The 23,235-nt window shown below is 40.6% G+C and overlaps 1 protein-coding gene across 2 annotated transcripts in view; it reads left to right on the top strand.

Annotated features, from left to right (window-relative positions):
* The window catches only part of C1H20orf194 (chromosome 1 C20orf194 homolog), a 308,395-nt gene that overhangs the window by 136,212 nt on the left and 148,948 nt on the right, over positions 1-23,235 (top strand). For both annotated transcript variants that reach the window (XM_033953173.1, XM_033953162.1), the window contains exons 16-17: positions 13,166-13,211; positions 20,053-20,164. In XM_033953173.1, the coding sequence (XP_033809064.1) occupies positions 13,166-13,211; positions 20,053-20,164 (158 nt within the window). The remainder of the gene's footprint in view (positions 1-13,165; positions 13,212-20,052; positions 20,165-23,235) is intronic.

Below are 23,235 nucleotides of genomic sequence, written 5' to 3'. Positions count from 1 at the left end.
GGGTGGTACAAGCCTTCAAGTGGGGGACAGGCCTTCAAGGGAGTGCAGGCCTTCAAGGGGGTGCAGGCCTTCAAGGGGGGACAGGCCTTCAAGGGGGGAAAGGCAGGCAGGCAGGCCTTCAAGGGGGGACAGGCCTACAAGGGGGGGGGGAGAAGCTACAAGGGGGTGGGACAGGCCTTCAAGTGGGGGACAGGCCTTCGGGGGGGTGCAGGCCTTCGGGGGGTGCAGACCTTCAAGGGGGGGAAAGGCAGGCAGGCCTTCAAGGGGGGGACAGGCCTACAAGGGGAAGGGACAGGCCTTCAAGGGGGGTGCAGGCCTTCAAGGTGGGACAGGCAGACCTTTAAGGGTGGACAGGCCTTTGGGGGGGGACCATGATTTAGAAGTACACGGAGGGAAGGGGGTGTTCAAAGAGACATGCATATGCCAAACTTTGGGGGGGGGAAGAAATAATGGGTCTGAAAATAGAGGAGAGGGAGAGAGATGATGGACCATGGGATTTAGGGAGGGAAGGAACAGAAAGGGAGAGAAATTGGACACAAGGGATGGTGTGGAGGAGGGATAGAGATACTGGATAGGAGGGTAATTAGGAAAAGAAAGGGAGAGATGGTGGACTCTGGGATGGTGGGGAAGGAGGGAGAGATGCCGGATGAAAGGGTATTTAAGAAAAGGTGGATCTGTGGAGGGAGATGAAAAAAAGGAAAGATACCAGACTTCCTGGGAAGGGAAGGGAAATGGAAAGGGAGGACAGAGTTGGCAGATGGATGGTTAGCATGCAGAAAGAAGGAGACCCTGGCAAGCAAGTTATCAGAAGAAAACCAGAGCCTTGGACCAACAAGATTTGAAATATAACCAGACAACAAAAGGTAGAAAAATTAATTTTATTTTCTGTTTTGTGATTATAACATGTCAGATTTGAAATGTGTATCCTGCCAGAGCTGGTGTTGGACTGCAAACGTGAGCTAGGATTTAACAGAAAGAGGAAAAGTCCTTTTTGTTTCTTTATTTTATTTACACCACAGCGCCAGTGTGGTTAGGAGAAGCCAAAGGGGGTGAAAAAGCTATAAAACCCACCAGGAGTTTTGAAAAAAATCACCCAACTGGGCAGGAAAATCGAATTGAAAAACCAATTCAATAGGGCTGAATCGAATCAAAATTTTTTTTTCCTGTATCTGGCAGCATTAGTTTGCGCTACTGTCTTAGACTTTAGGACCTGGGATTGGGGAGAGATGGCATCCTCAGTACTTTATAATGCAAGTGAAACGAGGATTTGGTCAGACTTTTGAAGGGTCTGCAGAAAAAAAATATTGTATAGGCCGGGGACATGAGACAGCAGGAAATGGGAACTTTTCTTCCTTCTATTTTTGTGAATGGAAAGGCTGAGGATGTCAGAGAGTTCAGTTAAAATATGTGCTTTATAAGAAAATATAATAATGTGTTTTATAAAGTTTATAGCATAGCTGGCCTACCCAGTGAGGTGTTCCTAGTGGTGATGGTGGCAGCGTGTCAATGTGTTGAGAGGAAGAGGTAGTCTGGGAAATTCTGCTGAGCAAACTCCGGGCCCATTTCCACCCCCAGTTAGTCCACTCCACTCAACTGGTTCACACACTGAGTGGGTCTTTGGGTGTTGTTTTGGGATCTCTTCCAGTGGTTTATCTCCTTCTGGTCCAAGGAAGGAAACTTTGTTATCCTTAGCATTGACCTACAGAATATGTTTGTAACAGCGCTGCTTGTGTGGCATTAGGCTATGTAGTGATCGAAAGAAAAAAACAGACCTTTGCACATTTTTGCACTATATGGTGGGTGTATGAGGAGATTCACATTTCCTGCACAGCTAAGTCCATGTGAAGTTACCTTGTGCTGTATTTGACATCTAGCAAGGTCTCTGTTTGAAAGGAAAGATCTAAACTTAAAAATGAAGTGGCCAGAAGTTATGGTAAAAGCAGATAGTGTAGCTGGTTTTAAGAAAGATTTGGACAAATTCCTGGAGGAAAAGTCCATAATCTGTTATTAAGACATGGGGGAAGTGTCTGCTTGCCCTGGATCGGTAGCATGGAATGTTGCTACTCTTTGGGTTTTGACCAGGTATTAGTGTCCTGGATTGGCTACCATGAGAATGGGCTACTGGGCATGATGGACCATTGGTCTGACCCAGTTAGGCTATTCTTATGTTATGTTCTCATCTGTAGGGGCCTTTGTTTTCACTTCTTATTTTAATGTATTTTTTTTCTGGGAACTTATCAGTGTTTTTTATAATGGGAACAAAAATGGAAGAGAATTAATGTGTGTGGAATGGGGGGTAACTAATTTCTTCAGCTAAATAATTCAATCCACTTCAAACAGACATAGGAGAACTTGTGCACCATTCACACACCCTCCAACCAAAAACGTCAAAAGAAAAAAACTGTTCGACAACCTCCTAGCCATTCGAGCTGCAACACTCGACCCCCAACTCTACAACCAATTGATATCAACCACAGACTGCAAAACCTTCAAAAAGAAATAAAAACCCTTCTATTCAAAAAACACATAAAACCGAACTAACACAATCAGAACTGTCCCAAGCATCACCTGCAACTACTCCATATGTACTTCTAATGTCATGACAATTTAGACATAATTTATGTTATGTTATGTTTGGAATAATGGTTACATATATGAGGTTCAATAAAAGAAAATTTTCACTGCCTGTTTCTATTCTGACCATTTATTCCATTTCATGGTTATTGCAAAAAAAAAAAAAAAAAATTTTTTTACATGGGGGGGGGGGGGGGTGTCAAAAAATGATGGGCCCCGGGTGCCACATACCCTAGGTACGCCACTGAGTTCCAGCATCGAGATGACAATGCCAACATCAATTAGACTTAGAGCAATCCAATTTTTGTAAACGAGCAGGGGTCCAGAGTGCTCTATGCAACAGGAAAAACCATGTTTGCCTCATAGATGCAGACGTTGTACATTTCATCCTCCAAGACCAAATACGTGGCCATTGAGATGCCGAAATTTGATGCTTAATCTCAATGCTCCAAATATCTCTAAGTCCGGTTTGTGGTTTCTTATTCATATATTCAGATAATAATTTGTATCACTGTGCGGCCTGGTGTCCTAGGAAGTCTGCCTGAAAGCATAAGAATTCTAAACTAAAATGATTATTAAGAGATTTCAATTCAGGGAACCCTGCCTGAATAGACTGCTTCAGTTGCAACCATTTATAACTTTGTTTTTTATCAAGGCCAAATTTATGCTGCAACTGTGAAAAATCCAGCAGTTTACCATTAGATATAACATCATCTAAAGTTCAAAAATGATATTTTAATAAATTCAAGGATGTGTGGGGGCCATTAATAAACTATTGTAATGAATAATTATCATTTTTCCCTGTTTAACATAAAAGTTGATATGGGGTGGGGGTGGGGGTGGGTTTTTGATTTTCATTATTAGATATGAAGGGAAGGATAGAATTTATTATATTATGTTATATATATTATCTGATATTAATATGATGGGGGGGATGGGGATAAATCTTATTTAAAGGAGATTTTGAGGATTTTCAAGTGATGTATTATTTTAATTGTTATTTTCTGTGCACTTGATGTAAAATATAAAATGAATAAAGAATTAAAAAAAAAAAAAGATCTTACATTGCACTTCAGATTTTTATGGGTAATTGTTGTGCCTGTGCATTTGTACAAAGTGAAAATAAGTGATAAATGTTTATAAGGTACTCTTCTATCTCACATAATGCCTAGCAAAGTAATACAAAGAGTTAAACTAGTTAATACCATTCAAAAGAAAAAGATGTTAATCTTAGTAGTACTGTATTCCTAAATTAATACCGCATATAATGGAGTCTCCTAGCAGAAAGATGTTTCTAATTTGAGCCAATCTTGTCATTATTTTCGGGATGTCATTTGGATTTAGTTACATTTTTCCCTAAGTCCTCCACCTCAATACTTTTCTGAACATCATAATGCTCCAATGCAGCAAAGGAATTATAAAGGGGCAAAGGTTGGGAAGGTGAATACCTCTGTGACACAGGTTATAATCTATGACCCATGTATTTCTCTATTGCTTTATTCTTATTCTCTGTGGCAGTGCTGGTGGTAAATTAACATAGAAACATGATGACAGATAAAAGCCAAATGGCCCATCTAGTTTGCCCATCCGCAGTAACCATTCTCTTCCTTTCTCTAAGAGATCCAACATGCCTTTCCCATGCTTTCTTGAATTCAGTCTCTGTATTCACCACCTCTTCCAGGAGACTGTTCCACGCATCTACTACCCTTTCTGTAAAAAGCATTTCCTTAGATTACTCCTTAACTTCATCCTATGCCCTCTCATTCCAGAGCTTCCTTTCAAATGAAAGAGACTCAACTCTCACATCGATAGTATGTAAAATCATGGAAACACTAATTAAACGTAAGTTGGACACGATCTTGCATGAGGGGAATCTTAGGGATCCTAGTCAACATGGATTCACTAAGGATAGGTCTTGTCAATCCAACCTCATCAGCTTCTTTGATTGGGTAACAGGAAAGTTGGACTCAGGAGAGTCTCTGGACATAGTATACTTGGATTTCAGCAAAGCTTTTGACAGCGTCCCACACCGCAGGCTACTAAATAAGATGAAATCAATGGGGTTGGGTGAGACGATAACTGCATGGGTCAATGATTGGCTGAGTGGTAGACTTCAGAGGGTGATGGTCAATGGTACCCTTTCTGAAACATCAGAAGTGACCAGTGGAGTGCCGCAGGGCTCGGTCCTGGGTCCTCTCCTTTTTAACATATTCATAAGGGACTTGACACGAGGGCTACAGGGTAAAGTAACGTTATTCGCCGACGATGCAAAACTGTGCAACATAGTAAGTGAAAGCTTTTTACAGGATAGTATGACACAGGACCTTCGTACGCTGGAAAACTGGTCCTCGACATGGCAGCTAGGCTTCAATGCTATGAAATGTAAGGTCATGCACCTCGGTAGCAGAAATCCGTACAGAACTTACACCCTAAATGGAGAAACATTAGCCACGACCTCAGCAGAACGAGATTTGGGAGTAATCATCAGTGCAGACATGAAGGCTGCCAAGCAGGTAGAGAAGGCCACATCCAAGGCAAGGCAAATGATGGGATGTATCAATAGAAGTTTCATCAGTCGGAAACCAGAAGTCATAATGCCGCTGTACAGAACCATGGTGAGACCTCATCTGGAATACTGTGTGCAGTTCTGGCGGCCACATTACCGTAAAGATGTGATTAGAATCGAGTCGGTTCAGCGGATGGCCACTAAGATGATCTTGGGGTTCAAGGGTCTCTCATACGAAGAGAGACTGAGCAGACTGCGGCTGTACACTCTAGAGGAACGCAGGGAGAGAGGGGACATGATTGAGACATTTAAATACATCACAGGACGTGTCGAGATGGAAGATGACATCCTCTTCCCCAAAGGACCCTCGACCACAAGAGGGCATCCGCTTAAGCTCAGAGGAGGGAAATTTAGTAGTGACACCAGGAAGTATTTTTTCACGGAAAGGGTGGTAGATCACTGGAATAAGCTTCCGGTGCAGGTGGTCGAGGCCACCAGCGTGCTTGACTTTAAAAGTAAATGGGACATGTACGTGGGATCCCTACGTAGGACGAATCACTAGCATCTAGACTTATCGGGGTGGGTCAGTAGAGTGGGCAGACTTGATGGGCTATAGCCCTTTTCTGCCGTCATCTTTCTATGTTTCTATGTTTCTATTTATGCCACATCGGTATTTAAACGTATCTGTCATATCTCCCCTCTCCCACCTTTCCTCCAAAGTATATATATTGAGATCTTTAAGTCTGTCCCCATACTCCTTATGACGAAGACCACACACATCATCTTAGTAGCCTTCCTCTGGACTAACGCCATTCTTTTTATATCTTTTTGAAGATGCAGTCTCCAGAATTGTACACAATATTCTAAATGAGGTCTCACCAGATTCTTATACAGGGGCATCAATACTTCCTTTTTCCTACTGGCAATATCTCTTCCTATGTATCCTAGCATCCTTCTAGCTTTTGCCGTCACCTTTTCAACCCGTTTGGCCACCTTGAGATCATCACCTGCAATCATACCCAAGTCCTGCTCTTCTGTCATGTGTAGGGATTGAACACAGCAAACACACACATGCAGGCTACGAGTTGGGATGGAGGCGCTGCCAAGGCTAGCTCTGAGTCCCTTTTATTATGCTTCTATGCACATCACATCATAGTAACTCCCTCGTTTACACATCTAATGATTGATGGATACAAAGGTACATGCTTTTACATTGGTAGAAACACAGGTACATGCTTTTACATCGTGATCACCTGCCCTTTGCCTCGTGCTTTACCTCGTGATCACCCTCCAAATCAGCACTTAGGCAAGGGCCTGATTAACACATGGACAGAACCTGAGTCTTTGCAGTATGCAATGCCTTGTCAGCTGATGTCCTTTCCAAATAAGGACAGCTTAAGATAAGGGTTAATATGTGACAGGGGTCCTGTGACAAAAGGGGAGGGGGGAATGCCTCAGCATTCTGTCACAAGGTGCTAACATTTTTCCTTGCTTTAGAATGGCCGGTTACATGGCAAGAGGGGAGAGGGCATGGGAATAATTTATAATTCTTACACAGGGGCGGTGAAATCAGTGTGCCGTTCTCGCCCTGTTTCAGAATGGCACAATGGCTTCCCTGCAGTCATGCACATAAGTTCTTCACCCCCTAAACTGTACCGTTCCTTTGTTTTTTTGCAGACCAAATGCATGACCTTGTATTTCTTAGCATTAAATTTTAGCTGTCAAATTTCAGACCATTCTTCAAGCTTCGCTAGTCATTCTTCATGTTATTTACACCATCCGGGGTGTCTATTGCAGCTTTTAGTATTATCTGTAAAGAGGCAAACCTTTTTATTCCCCCAAATTCTTTATTAATTTCAATACTTACAATAAGTGTAACAATAAATACAACATTTTATGCTCAAATATCACACTTAATATTCTTGTAATATCCATTTCAGAATTAAATCCCCCTCCCCCTTAATCAATCACAATGTCCATACATAAAATATCTATTATCACCCCATATCAGTTATTCAAAATTGCATCCCCCCTCCCCCCACCCGGATGTGCAAATTTAAAGGGGAAAACACTATTTAAACATCACAATATTAGTGTAACAATAAATACAACATTTTATGCTCAAATATCACACTTAATATTCTTGTAATATCCATTTCAGAATTAAATCCCCCTCCCCCCTAATCAATCACAATGTCCATACATAAAATATCTATTATCACCCCATATCAGTTATTCAAAATTACATCCCCCCCACCCGGATGTGCAAATTTAAAGGGGAAAACACTATTTAAACATCACAGTATTTTGCTAATGGCTCCCAAATCTCCTGAAACCTCTTAAAATTCCCTTTCTGAATGGCCAATGTCCTTTCCATTTTATACATTTGACACAATGAATTCCACCAAAAACTATAGTTAAGCCTTTTCCATTTCTTCCAATTGCTTGTAATTTGTTGTATGGCGACTCCTGTCATTATTAACAAAAGCCTGTTGTTCTTAGATGATATTTGGCTTTTAGCCCTCATAATCATGCCAAATAATATAATATCATAGGACAATGCCACTGGATTTTCCAACAAACAATTAATTTGGCCCCATATTGATTTCCAAAATGCCATAATAAAAGGACAGTAGAACAATAAATGATCTAATGTCCCTACTTCGAGATGACAATGCCAACATCTATTTGACTTGGAGCTATTCAACTTTAGTAAATGAACAGGGGGGTCCAGAATGCTCTATGCAACAGAAAAAAAACATGTTTGTTTCATAGATGCCGACATTGTACATCTCATCCTCCAAGTCCAAATTCGTGACCATTGAGAGGCAAATCTTACCTGACAGCCTTTCAGCAATATCAGTAAAAAAAATGTTTAAAAAGACCAGGCCCAAGAACAGAAATTTGAGACACACCACTGGCAGCATGCCTTTTCTCAGATCAGTCTCCATTGACCACTAACCTCTGTCATCTTCCACTCAACTAGTTCCTGACCCAGCCCGTCACTTTGAGGCCCATCCCGAGGGCACTCAGTTTATTTATTAGACGTCTGTATGAAACACTGTCAAAGGCTTTGCTAAAATCTAAATACACCCCATCTAGCGCACATCCTCTATCCAATTCTCTGGTCACCCAGTCAAAGAAACTGATCAGATTTGTCTGACAAGACCTACCTCTAGTGAATCCATGTTGTCTCCGGTCCTGTAATCCACAGGATTCCAGAAACTTGACCATTCTCTGTTTTAAGTGTGTTTCCATTAATTTGCTTACCACAGAAGTCAGACTTACCGGCCTGTAATTCCCTACTTCTTCCTTACTTCCACTTTTGTGAAGAGGGACCACATCCGCTCTTCTCTAGTCCTCGGTACCACTTCCAACTCTAGAGACTCATTGAAATGGTCAGTCAGCAGAGCTACCAGAACTTCCCTAAGTTCCTTCAGCACCCTCTGATGTACACCATCTTGCCCTATTTCTTTGTCTACCTTTATTTTAGCTAGCTGCTCACGAATACAACCCTCTGAAAATCGATCAGGGTCTATTACTTCTCCATCCCTATTCACGTTTGTCTTCTACGGTCCCATCCCAGCTTTTCAGCCGCGAACACAGAACAGAAATATTTGTTAAGCAATTCAGCCTTTTCTTTATCAGCTTCTACATATTCCTCCCCTTCAGCTTTGAGTCTCACAATGCCACTTTTGCACTTCCTCCTATCACCAATATATCTAAAAAATGTCTTGTCTCCCCGTTTTACCGTGTCAGCTATTTTTTCTTCCATTTGCATCTTTGCTTTCCTGACTACATGACCAGCCTCTCTTAACTTTTACAGATATTTTTGCCTGTCTTCCTCTTTATCCCAGGATAAGCAGGCAGCATATTCTCACATGTGGGTGACGTCATCCAAGCTGCTAAAGCGCTCTTGCACTTTAAAAACTTAAAAAAGTTAATTTTATCCTCATATTTCTCATGCTAACAAAATGGAAATTGAGTTCAGTTTCCACTCTGATTCCCAGTGTCTATTCCAGATACATTGTGCGTAGAAGGAAACTTTTGAATAGGCACTTAGCTATGCATTCAGGCAGTGGCGTACCTAGCATATGTGACACCCGGGGCCCATCTATATAAAAAACATGATTTTTAGTAACAATCCACAAATCGCACAAGAAGAGTGTACCTAGGAAAAGGCAACATCTTACATACTGCAATGAGCAGTAGAACATCAGTACACCCATTGTAAAACTAAACAAGCCAGACTAGTACAGATTGATCCTGCACAGTCAATGCTAACAGAGGACCATGTCTTTCATAAACACAGAAAACACAGCATAACAGCTTTGAAGCTCATAGAATTCCTGTGAGCATCGGAGCTAATATCACTGCGGCTGGCGATAAAAGAGCCTGCCTCTACCCCCTCTCTCCTCCCCGCTTCCATAAAGTGAGGGCCGTTTTGAGTCCAAATGAGGTGAAGGAGAGCCGACAAATATGTTCCTACTTTGGGCCATGACACCAATAACGTTTCTCATCATTCATTTCTACAGAACATCTGGCCTTGATCACACCTGCAGAACACAAATCAACCTTATGCAAATAGAGGAACACAGATTAAAAGTCCTAATATCCACAAACAAAACCCTAATGCCAGACTCTGTATGCATGTAGTACACCACCAGAGAAATAGAAACAAATGCAGAAGGATTGTTCAAGGATCTATTTGTCCCTCCACCTTGAGCATTTCATTACGTTTTGTGCTATGAAATTGTTTGAGGTGCTAAGAAAACTGAAGAGAAGGGCTGAATAGGAAAGGCTAAAAATGCTCAAAACTTCAATCTGCTTTCTAAGCTCTGAGAGAGCTGTTCCATTACTTGTGTGTCTGCTAAATTCTGCTGTTAACAATAAACATCTGTTATAGGTAGAAAACAGGGCTATTTCTGCTAATAATTTTGCCTTTATTTTGAGAATAATTTCTCACATTTCTGAAAAAATGATGCATGGAATACTAAAACTGAAATTTATTTATTTAATTTGTTTTCTATCCTGTTCTCCCCAAAAGAGCTCAGAACGGGTTAACATACGTGGAGGAGCATTTTCGTTTTGAAAAAAATGTCCAGAAATCCAGTAGAGAAAATGTCCATTTTCAAAACAGCCAGACGTCTATCTTTTATTTTTGAAAGTGAACTAGGTAGACGTTTCGGTCCTTAGTACGTCTATCTTTTTTGGCTATTTTCAAAAATAAAATCGCCCGCATGAAAAATGCATAAATGAAAATTTTGCAGATGTACCCAACTACCTTGTCTGATCGTGGCAGAGGAATCCACATCAGCTGAGCTGGTTTCGGGGATTCCTGCCGGCTCAGCTGATGGGGATTTCCTATGCCAGGATCATCTCCCCCTCTCTCCCTCCCAGGCACCGATCCCCTCCAGTACACCTCCACTACTACTACTACTACTACTATTTATTATTTCTATAGCGCTGTACATTTTTACATACAATAGACAGTCCCTGCTTGGAACAGCTTACAATCTAATTTAAACAGGACATTTCAGGGTTGGGGAGGTTATAGTGGGTAAAGGTATCTGACAGCAGTAGGGTTGGGGAGATTATAGCAGGTACAGGTATCTGACAGCAGTGAGGGGGAGTTAAGAGTTGAAAGCAATTTCAAAAAAGTGGGCCTTTAGCTGGGATTTGAACACTGCCAGGGACGAAGCACGACATTGATTCAGGCAACCTGTTCCAGGCATACGGCGCCGCAAGAAAGAAGCGATGGAGTCTGGAGTTGACAGTAGAAGAGAAGGGTACAGATAAAAGGGGCTTGCCTGATGAGCGGGGAGCATAGGGGGAGATGAGCGAGGAGAGATATTGGGGGGGGGGCTTCAGAATGAATGCACTTGTAGGTCAGCAAGAGGAGTTTAAACTGTATTTGGAAACGGACGGAGAGCCAATGAAGCGACTTGAGGAGAGGGGTAATGTGAGAATAGCAGCTCTCATAGAATATGAGTCACACAGCAGCATTTTGAATGGATTGAAGAGGCGAGAGACAGGTGCGTGGGAGGCCCAAGAGAAGTACGTTGCAGTAGTCTTAAGAGTGAGGTGACGAGAGCGTGGACAAGGGTTTTGGTCGTGTGTTCAGAGAGAAGAGGATGGATTTTGGTAATGTTATACAGGAGGAAGCAACAGGATTTGACGGTCTGTTTGATCTGAGCAGAGAAGGAGAGAGAAGAGTCAAAGATCACCCCAAGGTTGCGAGCCGACGAGACAGGGAGGAGGATAGCGTTATCCACAGAGATAGAGAAGGGTGAGAGCCATTGAGCCTTATACACATCCCCCCAACATCCCTAGACCCCCTGAAATCCCCCTCCCCACATTCCCCAACATTCCTGGATCCCCTGGACATCCCCAGACCCCCCAACATACCCCCCCAGATCACCAACATTCCTGGACCCACCCCTCAATATCCCCCAACACTCTCGTATCTGTAAATGACAAATCGGCAGGAGGGAAGCCCACTCCCTCCAGATTATAGGGATGCATGCTCAAATGATGGGCCTTCCCCCTCCCAGTGCATCTTGGGATGCAGTGGGTGGAGCCTAAGGCCCTGATTGGCTCAAAATCAATTTTGAGCCAATCAGAGAAAGCTTTGCTAATTATCGCTGCAGTACTTCCAGGTCTAAGCCCGCCCGATGTCCACCCATAACACACCTCCTAACATGCCCCTTTGAGCACAGTGGCCTAGAAGTGCTGCTGGATATTCAAAAAGTCAGTTTTGATTATTGACACTTGGACGTCCTGGCTACTTGCCAACTTGGGCTGGTTTTTGGATGTTTCAAAGTTTTGATTATGTGAGCACCATAATATACAGTTAACAGATTACAATTTACCATAGTTATAGTACAAGTTGGTTTTGTTTTTCTATGGGGGGTTACAAGTTTTTATCCTAACTCAACACATACTAAGGATCTAATACCAATAAATTACGATTAATCAGCCCTTAACATCCTTATTCATTCTTTAATTATCTCTAGGCTTGATTACTGTAACATGTTGTATCAAGGCATAACACAGAAAGAAATGAGAAGATTGCAAATTATACAAAACACAGCAATAAAAATTTTTATCAATTCAAAAAATATGACCATGTGACACCACTTCTGCAAAAAGCACATTGGCAACCAGTCTCGTTCTGATTTTTTTTTACAAAATCGCGTTATTAACCTTTAAAATCCGACAATCCAATGCACCAATATTTCCAGACCACTTTCTGATACCATATACCCCATTTAGGACACTTAGATCAACAGAACAGCATCTTCTGACTATCCCCTCTTTAAAAGTAATAGGCACTAGGAGATCTTCTATTTTTTCGGTTATAGCTCCTCAGCTCTGGAATAATCTACCAAATTATTTGCATGGTGAAACCTCATTAGAAAAATTCAAAGGTTTGTTAAAAAGTTTCTTGTATAAGGACGCATTTGAGACATAGACAAGATAACCAGTTTAAGGTAAAAATCTTATATTTTATACCCTAATACGCAGTGCTATTCAGTCCTCATTCATAGGACTCAAAAAATTTTCTTCTTTTTTTTTTCTTTTTTTTCTTCTTTTCTCTTTCTCTACTTTCACTTTTTGCCCCCCTGATGTGTTACCCTTAAATGTTTCTCCATTAAAAAATGTTTTTTTTAACGATTGTAGTTCATCCCCCTCTCCTGTATCGGTACTAAAATTGTATGTAGATATATTATTGTGTAACAAACTGATTTATGGTATATTCCCCCATTTTTTAAACTTGTAATATGCTTTGAAATATTTGACATTTCGTGCACAACAAATTTTAATAAAACTTGAAAACTTGAATATATATAATATACAATTTACAGGTAGCAATTTGCCATATTTATAGTTCATGGTTTTTCAATTCAAGTTTTTATCCTAACGACACATACTGATGTCTACAGTAGGAAGAGTGTTAATTAGTAAAGGGGGTTAATACATTACAATATTCAAAGTAGTGAACTTTTTCCTTTAATAAATATATGAACTTTGATTTCTGTATTCTTTTTATTAATATTATACATGTATTTTAAATTGTTTTAGAATTGTGCCATTGGACCATGAGGATAGTTTATTCTTAGTTAAAACAGTAAGTACAACCACTCCATTCTAAGTTCATGTCATGTATTTAAATGCTTCTCTGATGGTGTTTCCCTTTTTATCACAGTTATTTTATACCAGAACTATTTAACTGATGCCTAGTTATTATGTTTTTTTTTTAAACCAGTGGTGATAAAGCCTGTTAATCAAATAATTAAATAGAAGCATCATTAATCCAAATTAGATGATGGATAGTACAGTCATTACTATGCTTTCAAAGGGTAAAGAACTGCTGTAGATACTAGGGGGCAAATTCTATAAAGGACAGCTAAACATTAGGCATTGTTTAGACATCCAGCAGCCCAACGCTCAGCGTGATTCTATTGTACATAGATGGACAATAGAGAATTGCGCTCAGAGACACCCAGCTAATTTAAGCACATCTGTATAGTTAACTGTCCTTTATAGAATCAAGTGTGCTTATGTGCATGCTTTGTAGAATCGCCTTTTAGGCATTGCATAGATGTCCTGACGACATCTATAACGTTATTGCGTTTTAGAGTTATGACATCATTATAATGGTGATTTTATGCTGTTTTTTTTACATTAAAATTTTATGCAGTAAAATGGCATGCAGGAGCCAGCCCAATTTTACAGAGGGGGACTCCAGTCTGCTGGCCAGGCTCTTCCTCCCCAAGAAGTACCACTATTTTATTTTTATTTATTTATCTTTTATATACCACTTTTTTATTTATCTTTTATATACCACTTATATCCCAAGTGGTTTTTACATTTAGCTACTTTATCATATTTCCCTTCTGTTCCAGTGGGCCCAAACTCTTATTTAGTGTACCTGGAGCAATGAGGGGATTAAGTGACTTGCCCAGGGTCACAAGGAGCAGTGAGGGGATTTTAACCCACAACCTGAGGTGCTGTAACTACTATGTCACACACTCCAACCAGAGAATAACTTACTTTTACAGTACAGAAGGGCCTGGGTGAGAGTCACTCGGATATACAACAGGCATGCCTCCTTCCCTCCAGCTTTTACACTGAGCCATTCATCACCTGCTTGCTCTTTAGGTGCCAGTTATCTGATCCATCCTCCCCCACCTCATGCATTAAACCAAATGTCATTTCAAAAGTCTAACTTATATCCTCTTGATTCACAAGCAGTCATTTCTCTAGAATAGATATCAAACATGTACATTCAACACTTGTCCAGTTCCTCTGCTGTTTTCCATAAAAAACCTCTTTTGACCTCAGTCAAAGCACATTTTACATATATATATATATATATATATATATATATATTTATTGCATACTAAACCTGTTTTTTGGGGTAAAGAGGACTCTTCTTTGATAATAATGGAAAAATTTGTTTAATAATGCATTATTCAAGCAAAACACATGAAATATATATATATTGCATACTAAACCTCATTCCCGAAGAGAAACCCTACTTGCTGTGACTCTGAGCAAGTGGACATGTTTGACTAACATAGTAACATAGTAGATGACGGCAGATAAAGACCCGAATGGTCCATCCAGTCTGCCCAACCTGATTCAATTTAAATTTTTTTTTTTTTTTCTTAGCTATTTCTGGGCGAGAATCCAAAGCTTTACCCGGTACTGTGCTTGGGTTCCAACTGCCAAAATCTCTGTTAAGACTTACTCCAGCCCATCTACACCCTCCTAGCCATTGAAGCCCTCCCCAGCCCATCCTCCACCAAACGGCCATATACAGACACAGACCGTGCAAGTCTGCCCAGTAACTGGCCTAGTTCAATATTTAATATTATTTTCTGATTCTAAATCTTCTGTGTTCATCCCACGCTTCTTTGAACTCAGTCACAATTTCCTTAATTACATTTTTTTTGTGTATCAAGTTTAATTGTGGTTTAGATATAGTTATTTTTATTTGATTGAGTGATATTTCAACCAGTCTACCCTCCCATTATCATCCGTACTATCTGAAATAATTTTTGCAGTTCTGTTTTGGATATTCTTTCCTATTGGATTCAGCTCTTTTAAAGTATTTCATGCACAATTTTTTTTTTAAATGGAATTGGTTTGAATGTTGTTTTTTTTTATAATTCTTTATTTATTTTTCATAAACTTACAATAAGTGTAACCGCATTTATAGCATTTTAAACTCAAATACAATATTCTGTTAAAACTTCATATCAGAATTTATCCTCCCTCCCCCTAATCAATTACATTCTTTAAATTCAAGAAAACCTACCATAAACCCCATTCCTATATACCTTATTTAATATTCAAATAACCCTTTTTAATATTCAAAAAATCCTTTTCCCCTTCCCCCCATCCTGGATGTGCATTTTTAAGGGGAAAAATATTTAATCATTACAATATTTTGTTAATGGCTCTCAAATATCCTGAAATTTTCTAAAATTCCCCTGCTGTGTGGCTATTATAAATGTCACACATCCAATATTTTGCAAATACCTTTCTCTTTTTATATTTATATGAGGAACTAAGCAATTCACCATCTATCTAGTATATCCTCATTATATATTATCCAGGAATTTCTTTAGCATCAAAAATCTTCCAAAATCTTCTGATATAATATAGTTTACTTGAATGTTATATTGTTATCCCTTTCAAGAATCATTTTTAATTTCTCTTGTTCATACAGTTTTATATTATGTTTATGGGATATGATAAATAGCTTAATAAATAACTTAGCTTTAAAGTGCTTGCAGTATTAAAACGGGAGTCCCTCCTCTGTCTTGCTGCAGCGTTTGCACGTTTGTGCGGCCCCAGAAAACTTTTTTTCAGCCATTGTGGCCTAGGGAAGCCAAAAGGTTGGACACTCCTGCCTTAGGAGATCATAGCCATCTCAGGGTAAAAATAAATTTCCTTCTGGACTCTGGAAACAACAGAGTGCAAATATAAATGGCAAAGTCCTCATGATACCTGTCCACAACCCATACTCTGTTATTAGACCAAAAAGCTATTAAGGTACCGGAGGTGGGGGGAAGAGGTTATGTAGATTTGAACCCACAACCTTTGGAAGAAAAGAAGTACCTTTAACCACTGAGCCACAAGAGCTTCCTTTTTGGCAAGGGGTTCCTATTATTTTTAGTGACATTCTGCCATCTAGGTGCATATTGATGAGGTCACAATGATGTCAAGATTGTGCATCAGACATGTCTACTTGCTCTGAACCACAGCCATTGTGAATAGGGTTTCTCTTCTTATTTTCTTAACCTTTGGAGAATGAGGTTTAGTGTGCAATATATTTTTTCATGTGCTTTGCTTGAGTAATGCATTATAAAACATCTTTTTACCTCATTATCAAACAGGAGTACATCTCAAAAATCAAAATCCATACCACTATATCTGGATGCCTCCAGCATGCCAAACCCACACCTAACTCGATCCTTATTGGCACCCAATTGGAGCCTAGCTGGCGCCTAACTCACGCCCAAAAGTAGACCTGGTTTTGCAACACCTACATTTTAGGTGAGAATATAGACGTCTTAGAATGCTTAAGAATGCTGAGTGTCATGCGATTCTGTAAATGGACATCCATATTAAAACAACGCCCACGCCTATTCTGTTAGGCGCAGCTTTTTCCGATGTGCATCTATGAAATTCTGGACACCTATTCTGTGAATTGTACACAGCCTTTGGATGTCTGACTTTCAATTATTGCTTGTTAAAGTCATTAATTTTGCTTATTATTCATTCTATTTGGATGCCTAAGTTGCTGAACATCTACATTGTGGATGCCTAACTTTAGGCAACCTTTATAGAATTTTCCCCTAGATGTTCTGTCAAAGTTAAGCTATGGACATCTATGTATCGCAACAGGATATGTCTGTGGAGACTATTACCTTATATACTTGAATATAAGTCAATCTGAATATAAGTCAAGACCCCCATTTTCCCACAAAAGAGGAAAAATAGTTAACTTGAATATAAGTCAGGCTACTTAATATTTAAGTGCCTTGCCCTGTCAGGCTCTACACTCAGCCCCCTTTCCTCCATCCCCTGTCAGGCTCTGCACCCAGCTCCCTTCCCTCCATCTGCTGCCAGGTTCTGCACCCAGCCCCCTTCCTGCCAGGCTCTACACCCATCCTCATTTCCTTCCTCCCCTATCAGGCACTGTACCCAGCCCCCTTCCCTCCATCTGTCAGGCTCTGTACCTAGCCCCCCTCCCTGGCGTGGCCACCGTGAGAATGGGCTACTGGGCTTGATGGGCCATTGGTCTGACCCAGTAAGCCTATTCTTATATTCTTATGTCACTGCCAGGCACTTCACCCAGCCCCTTTTCCTCCCTCCCCTATCAGGCTCCAGCCCTCATTCCTCCATCCCCTGACAGACTCTGAGCCAGTCAGGAAGCTGCTCAGCACCGAGCAGCAGCGCCAAAGCGCATTCCTGCTCAGTGCTGCTCAGCGGCTGAAGAAAATCAGAACTTGCAGCAGGTACCCACTGACCAACTGGGTTAGCAGCGGGGCAGGAATACAGAATTCTTGTTCCTGCCTGCTGCACCTCTTGACCACCAGGGATTGGCAGAGGAGGTACGACAGACAGGGCAGGGAGGGGGCAATAAGTCTGGGAGGCTGGCCCGAATATAAACCGGGACCCCCATTTTTGGACCAATTTTTTTGCCTAAAAATCCCAGTTTATATTTGAGTATATATGGTATACACTGTTTATATCTGTAGCATGTTGAGTTTGAATAAGTATTATTTTTGTTTTAAATTCTTTATTCATTTTAAATCTTAAACAAGTGTACAATAAAATATCCATTAAACTTTCAAAATAACACTTGAAATTCTTAATCATATCATCTAGAACAAAAATATACATCCCCACCCCCCACCCTTCTTAAAATAACTAAATTTCTTGAGTCATTTTAAAACAGACAATAAGTGTACATAAATATATCCATTATAATTTCAATACAGCACTTAAAATTCTTAATCAAATCCTCATAAACAAAAATAGATATCCCCTCCCTCCCACCCTTCTTAAAGTAAATAAAACAATACATATTAACATTTTCACTTAATTCTCTAAGAATTCTTTATCCATTCCTTGTTTTTAATATAAATTATCAAAATAATTTTTCCAGTGCAATATTGCCATCTTAAAAGTTCAGTGTTTTAACTATAAATTAATTATTCTTTCCAACACAGTGAATGTTGGTTATAAGTTGTCAAATGTTTTGTTGGGGCCAAATAAATATATAAGGATGGACCATTAAGATGGGTTATTTTAGCACAAATTGTGCTATTTTGGCACAGGATTTGGTGTGCTATAATAGCATGATTTGTGTTAAAATAACTCATCTTAGCAGCGCATGTTGATAAATATTATTTTTTTTTGGGGGGTGGAGGTTAACAGAATGGGATCAAATTGACTTGAGGAAAAAACTGAGTAAGATATATCAGATTGGAAAATGGGTAGGATTTTGAAGTGGCCAGTCATTATTTTATGCAGCTACGCTTTCCTTTCACTCTATTCAAAGTTGTAACACCCCCTCCCCCTGCTTTTACTAAACGTCGATAGAGGTTTCTTCTGGGGCCCAGACGCTAAATGCTATGATTCTCATAGAATTCCTATGAGTGTTAGAGCAGCATCAGAGCATTTAGTGCTCCAGGCCGTAGTAGAAACCTCTTCCGCCACTTAGTAAAAAAAGGGTCTACCGTATTTTCACGCAGATAACGCGCACCCGTGTAAAACGCGCACACGGGTATAGCGCGCAGAAACCACGATTTTATGTACAAAAACTTTTGTATACCGCGCTCACGGGTATACCGCGCATGCTGCCCGACTGTCCTTTTGCCCGCCCCGACTCTCCTCTGGCCACCCCGACTCTCCTTTCGCCCTCCCCGACTCTCCGTGCGCTGTCCCGACTATCTGTTCACCCTCCCTGACTTTCCGTGCACTGCCCCGCCTCTCCGTGCGCTGTCCCGACTCTCCGTTCACCCGCCCTGACTTTCCGTGCCTGTCCCCCTTGAAGTCCTGTCCCCCCTTGAAGGTCTGCCTGTCCCCCTTGAAGGTCTGTCCCCATCCTGAAAGCCTGATGCCCCCCCCCGACGTCCGATACATCCCCCCCCCGGCAGGACCACTCGCACCCCCACCCCGAAGGACCGCCGACTCCCCGACAATATCGGGCCAGAAGGGAGCCCAAACCTTCCTGGCCACGGCGACCCCCTACCCCCACCCCGCACTACATTACGGGCAGGAGGGATCCCAGGGGGGGCGGTCGGAGGTTCTTGGGGGGGGGGCAGTCGTTGGAGGGAGGGGGGTTTGCGTCGAGGGCAGGAGGGCCTGGGATCCCTCCTGCCCGTAATGTAGTGCGGGGTGGGGGTAGGGGGTCGCCGTGGCCAGGAGGGTTTGGGCTCCCTCCTGGCCCGATATTGTCGGGGAGTTGGGGAGTCGGCCGGGCAAGAGGGCTTGGGATCCCTCTTGCTTCGATCGTGGATGCGGGTGCGGGTGGGAGCGCGTGCGAGCGGTCGTTCGGGGTGGGGGTGCGAGCGGTCCTGCTGGGGGAGGGTGAATCGGGCGTCGGGCGGGGTGGGAACTATGTAAAAAAATTTTTGTATACCGCGCTCACGCGTATAACGCGCGAGGGGTATGCGCAGTAGGTAAAAACGCATATAACACGCGCATTATATGCGTGAAAATACGGTAAATGTTGTACATAGCTCTTTTTGCAAACCTGAAAGCCAACAAGAGAATTGATTTTCCTTTTATTGGTTCTGAAAAGTTTTTAACCAGAGGCTTATCTGCCTGGACTGTACTTAAAAACAGTATGTATGGTGAAAATTTAACCATCATGTTAAAATGGAATGTTCTGCTTAGAGTTTTCTCAACTTTATCAATTCAGTTTTTAATAAAACTTTTTGTAGGCTTCTATGTCCATACATGACATTCCAGATTTACTTGGAAGAAGGGGATCCCTTGGATCTATCATATATTCAGAATCTTTCCTAAAATCACAAATACTTGTACAAGAAAAAGGTAAATATTGCATTTGTGATAGCTTATGCTTGTTAGTATAAGTAATTTTTTTGCCAAAGCATGACAATTTTAAGTAAGTATATTTTAATGCTATAATTTGAAATGGTTACTGAGAAGCTTATTTGCTAATATGGGGTAAGGTTTCTCCTTGGTCATTTTTATCTGTTAAAGAGAATGTTCTGGCATATGGAGAGAACTAGTAGTGATGTTAACACAGCAGCAGATAACACAGAAACCTTGAATGATATAATTAGGTTTCTACAGCATTCGACTATGCAGTTAACGCTGTCCCACTTAGTGTGCCTCTTGCCCAACCCTTTTGCACCCATTTTCCCTATTTTGTTAGCTATGTAATGCAGGAAATAATGAACGTTAAGTTTTCCTGCACATTAGCTATTAAATGTACTTTACTTACTGTTTAAACAGTGAATGCAACTTAATTATTTATTTTATTTACTCAGTTTTTAGTCCGTTCTCCCAGAGGAGCTCAGAACGTGTTACAGAATAACATACACAGTATCAACAACAGAAGGCTAGCGCAGATCCACATTTTTTCATATATAATAAATGTCAATAGCTGGTTAATACAGATGCACATTCTTCACAGATATGAATAGGGAGCCCAAGGAGCAGAGTGTCGTCCTTGGTCTGATTTAAGTCTAAGATTACTTAAGGACTAATAGAATGTAAAGAGATAAGCTTTTACAGCTTTTCTGTAGGTTCCTAGTTTGTAATAGGTCCAAGCAGGTAAGAAACATTCAGCAATATAAAGAGCAGTTGTTCAATACAAATTATTGTACTGTTTTTCTTGTGGAACCTCAAGATGACTAATACAAGGCAATCAAAACAAATAGACCATCAGCAAATAAAAATATAGTGCATGCCTATGTGGTACGCTGGCTGAACAGTCTCACATATTATCACAACACAGAAAGATAAAAGCCCATAGTCCAATAATATAAAACATACTTCTTCTTAACACAGTGATTTAGAAATTTGCTTTCCAGACTCTGTGCCAAAGAGAATCCTTTTTGTTTACTAAATAAAAAAATGGCTCTTAATGTTATGCTTAAACTTTGGATATGACTTTTATGCCTCAGGTAGTTGATTAGATGTTTTTTGAATATCGTCAAAAAGTGAAATGTACTTGAAGCAGAAATAATCAATTGAATTACTGTATCCTACTGCTCAATGTGATTTTTCCCTTTTGACTTAGAAAAGATGGAGTTATAGGATATGGGTTGATACTTTATATCTTCTTTTAATTTCTTTCCTGAAGCCTTCAAGCCAGAAATGAGCTCGGCTGTTACTGGATGTTTCTGGTTTGTAGGATAATTGTTCCCTGAAAGATAAAAATCGAAACTGGTTGTGTATTTCTTAGGTTCTCATTTTGGCTGTTTGGTGACGGGGTTAATATTTAATGACATGATGGTGGTTTAACTTTGAACATTGAAGTGCCATGTAAATTTCAATGTTTAAGTTCATTTTTACGTAGGGTATAGATATGAGATTTGAAGTTGGGACATTGCTCTTGCCTTTTACAAAGACTCTGCCAATGTGAGATTACTGCTAGGGTGCTAGGGGGTCGATGTCATTTTGAACCTGGTGCTACAATGAACAGGAACAATTAGGGATTGCTTCTGCTCCCATGAGATCACTCGGGATTTTGGTAAGAGCTGGAACTGGGAATAGGGGGTAATGATTGACTCTCAATGGGTGGGGAGGGTCATTGGTGGGGGCTTATGAGGTTAAGTTTGGGATTTTATGTTGGGGAATCGAGGTCAAGTTGGGGTATTATAGTGGTATGGGATCGATTCTATAAGGATGGTTAAAGAGTCAATCTTTGCACATGCTGTCTCTGGACAGATATGGAAATTTTGGACTAAATCTGTATTCACCTTGTAAAATGAGGAAAATATGCCTAGGTTTTGGTCTCTCCAAACCTTGCCGCTTTGCAGTCTGGATGTGATTCAGTTCTCCACTATTTGCACTGTAGATGATCTGCATACATGTCTGAATACTACTGTTTACACATAGAGATGTTCCTAAAGTATGGTCTTAGTGTTGGATCTGATATTTTAACAATAGGTGAGACATTCTAGACAATAGGGTTATTTCCACATACTCGCAAAGCTCTACAGAAGGAATCCACTCCGGATTTTTCACTTTGCCTCTGTAGTACTTCACTGATCGGTTTAGCTAGTGCCCTCTATAGTCAAGTACCCAAGCACTGCGAGGCACCCACATATGTGAAGTAGAGGCACCTGTAATAATAGGCTAAACAAAGTGTTCTGCTGAAAGGAATGAAACCGTACCATTAACTGCAAACACAGGCTCCAAAGGAGTGCAGCACAACTCCACAACAAAAGGAACATATATACAAATTCTTTCCAGCCCTCAAGGGCTGAGTGACCTCCAAGAAACGGCATGGAGAAGCATAAACAGAGAAACTGTAAACAGGTGCAGAAAAGACAGGGCGGGGAGTCTAGAATGTCTCGCCTATCTACTGGAAAAGAGCTTACCAGGGTAAGTACATAATCTCTTTTTAGTTGACTTTCACTGTTGAAGTATAACTTTCGCCCATCTCACTGTTATAAACCACTGGCCTTTTTCTTTCTTTGTTTTTGTGAATAAAATGACCAAAGTTATATATACAGCTGCAGAGATTTTTTTGAAGCATTTGTGTCATCAGCTTTGCCATCATCTGTAAATGTGATTTTGAATATTTGCCTCCTTATGTAAAAGAAGCTTTGTAAAGTTGAGCTTAAGTGTTACAAATTGCTTAAAAATAAACACATTATAGTGCATCCTTGTTTGGTGTTAACTCTGTTTTGAATTGCAGGGGACAAGGGATAGTCTCTGGTCTATATCCAGGAAGGAGAACAGCTTTTCTGTAGAAAGGCTGCCTCATAAAAAATATATTGTAATGTCAAAAATTTGAATAATACATTTTGGGTCATTCAAATCTGAACGCTAAATGATTTTAGTAAAATCTTTTAAGATAGTAAATGTCTGTAAAAGCAAGCTCCTGTAAGAAAGAAAAATCTGACAAAAACAAAAAGTATGATGCT

The sequence above is a fragment of the Geotrypetes seraphini genome, chromosome 1, assembly GCF_902459505.1.
Source record: "Geotrypetes seraphini chromosome 1, aGeoSer1.1, whole genome shotgun sequence".
Taxonomy (NCBI): domain Eukaryota; kingdom Metazoa; phylum Chordata; class Amphibia; order Gymnophiona; family Dermophiidae; genus Geotrypetes; species Geotrypetes seraphini.
Note: the sequence above shows the minus strand (reverse complement) of the source record. Positions and strands in the feature narration are given on the sequence as shown.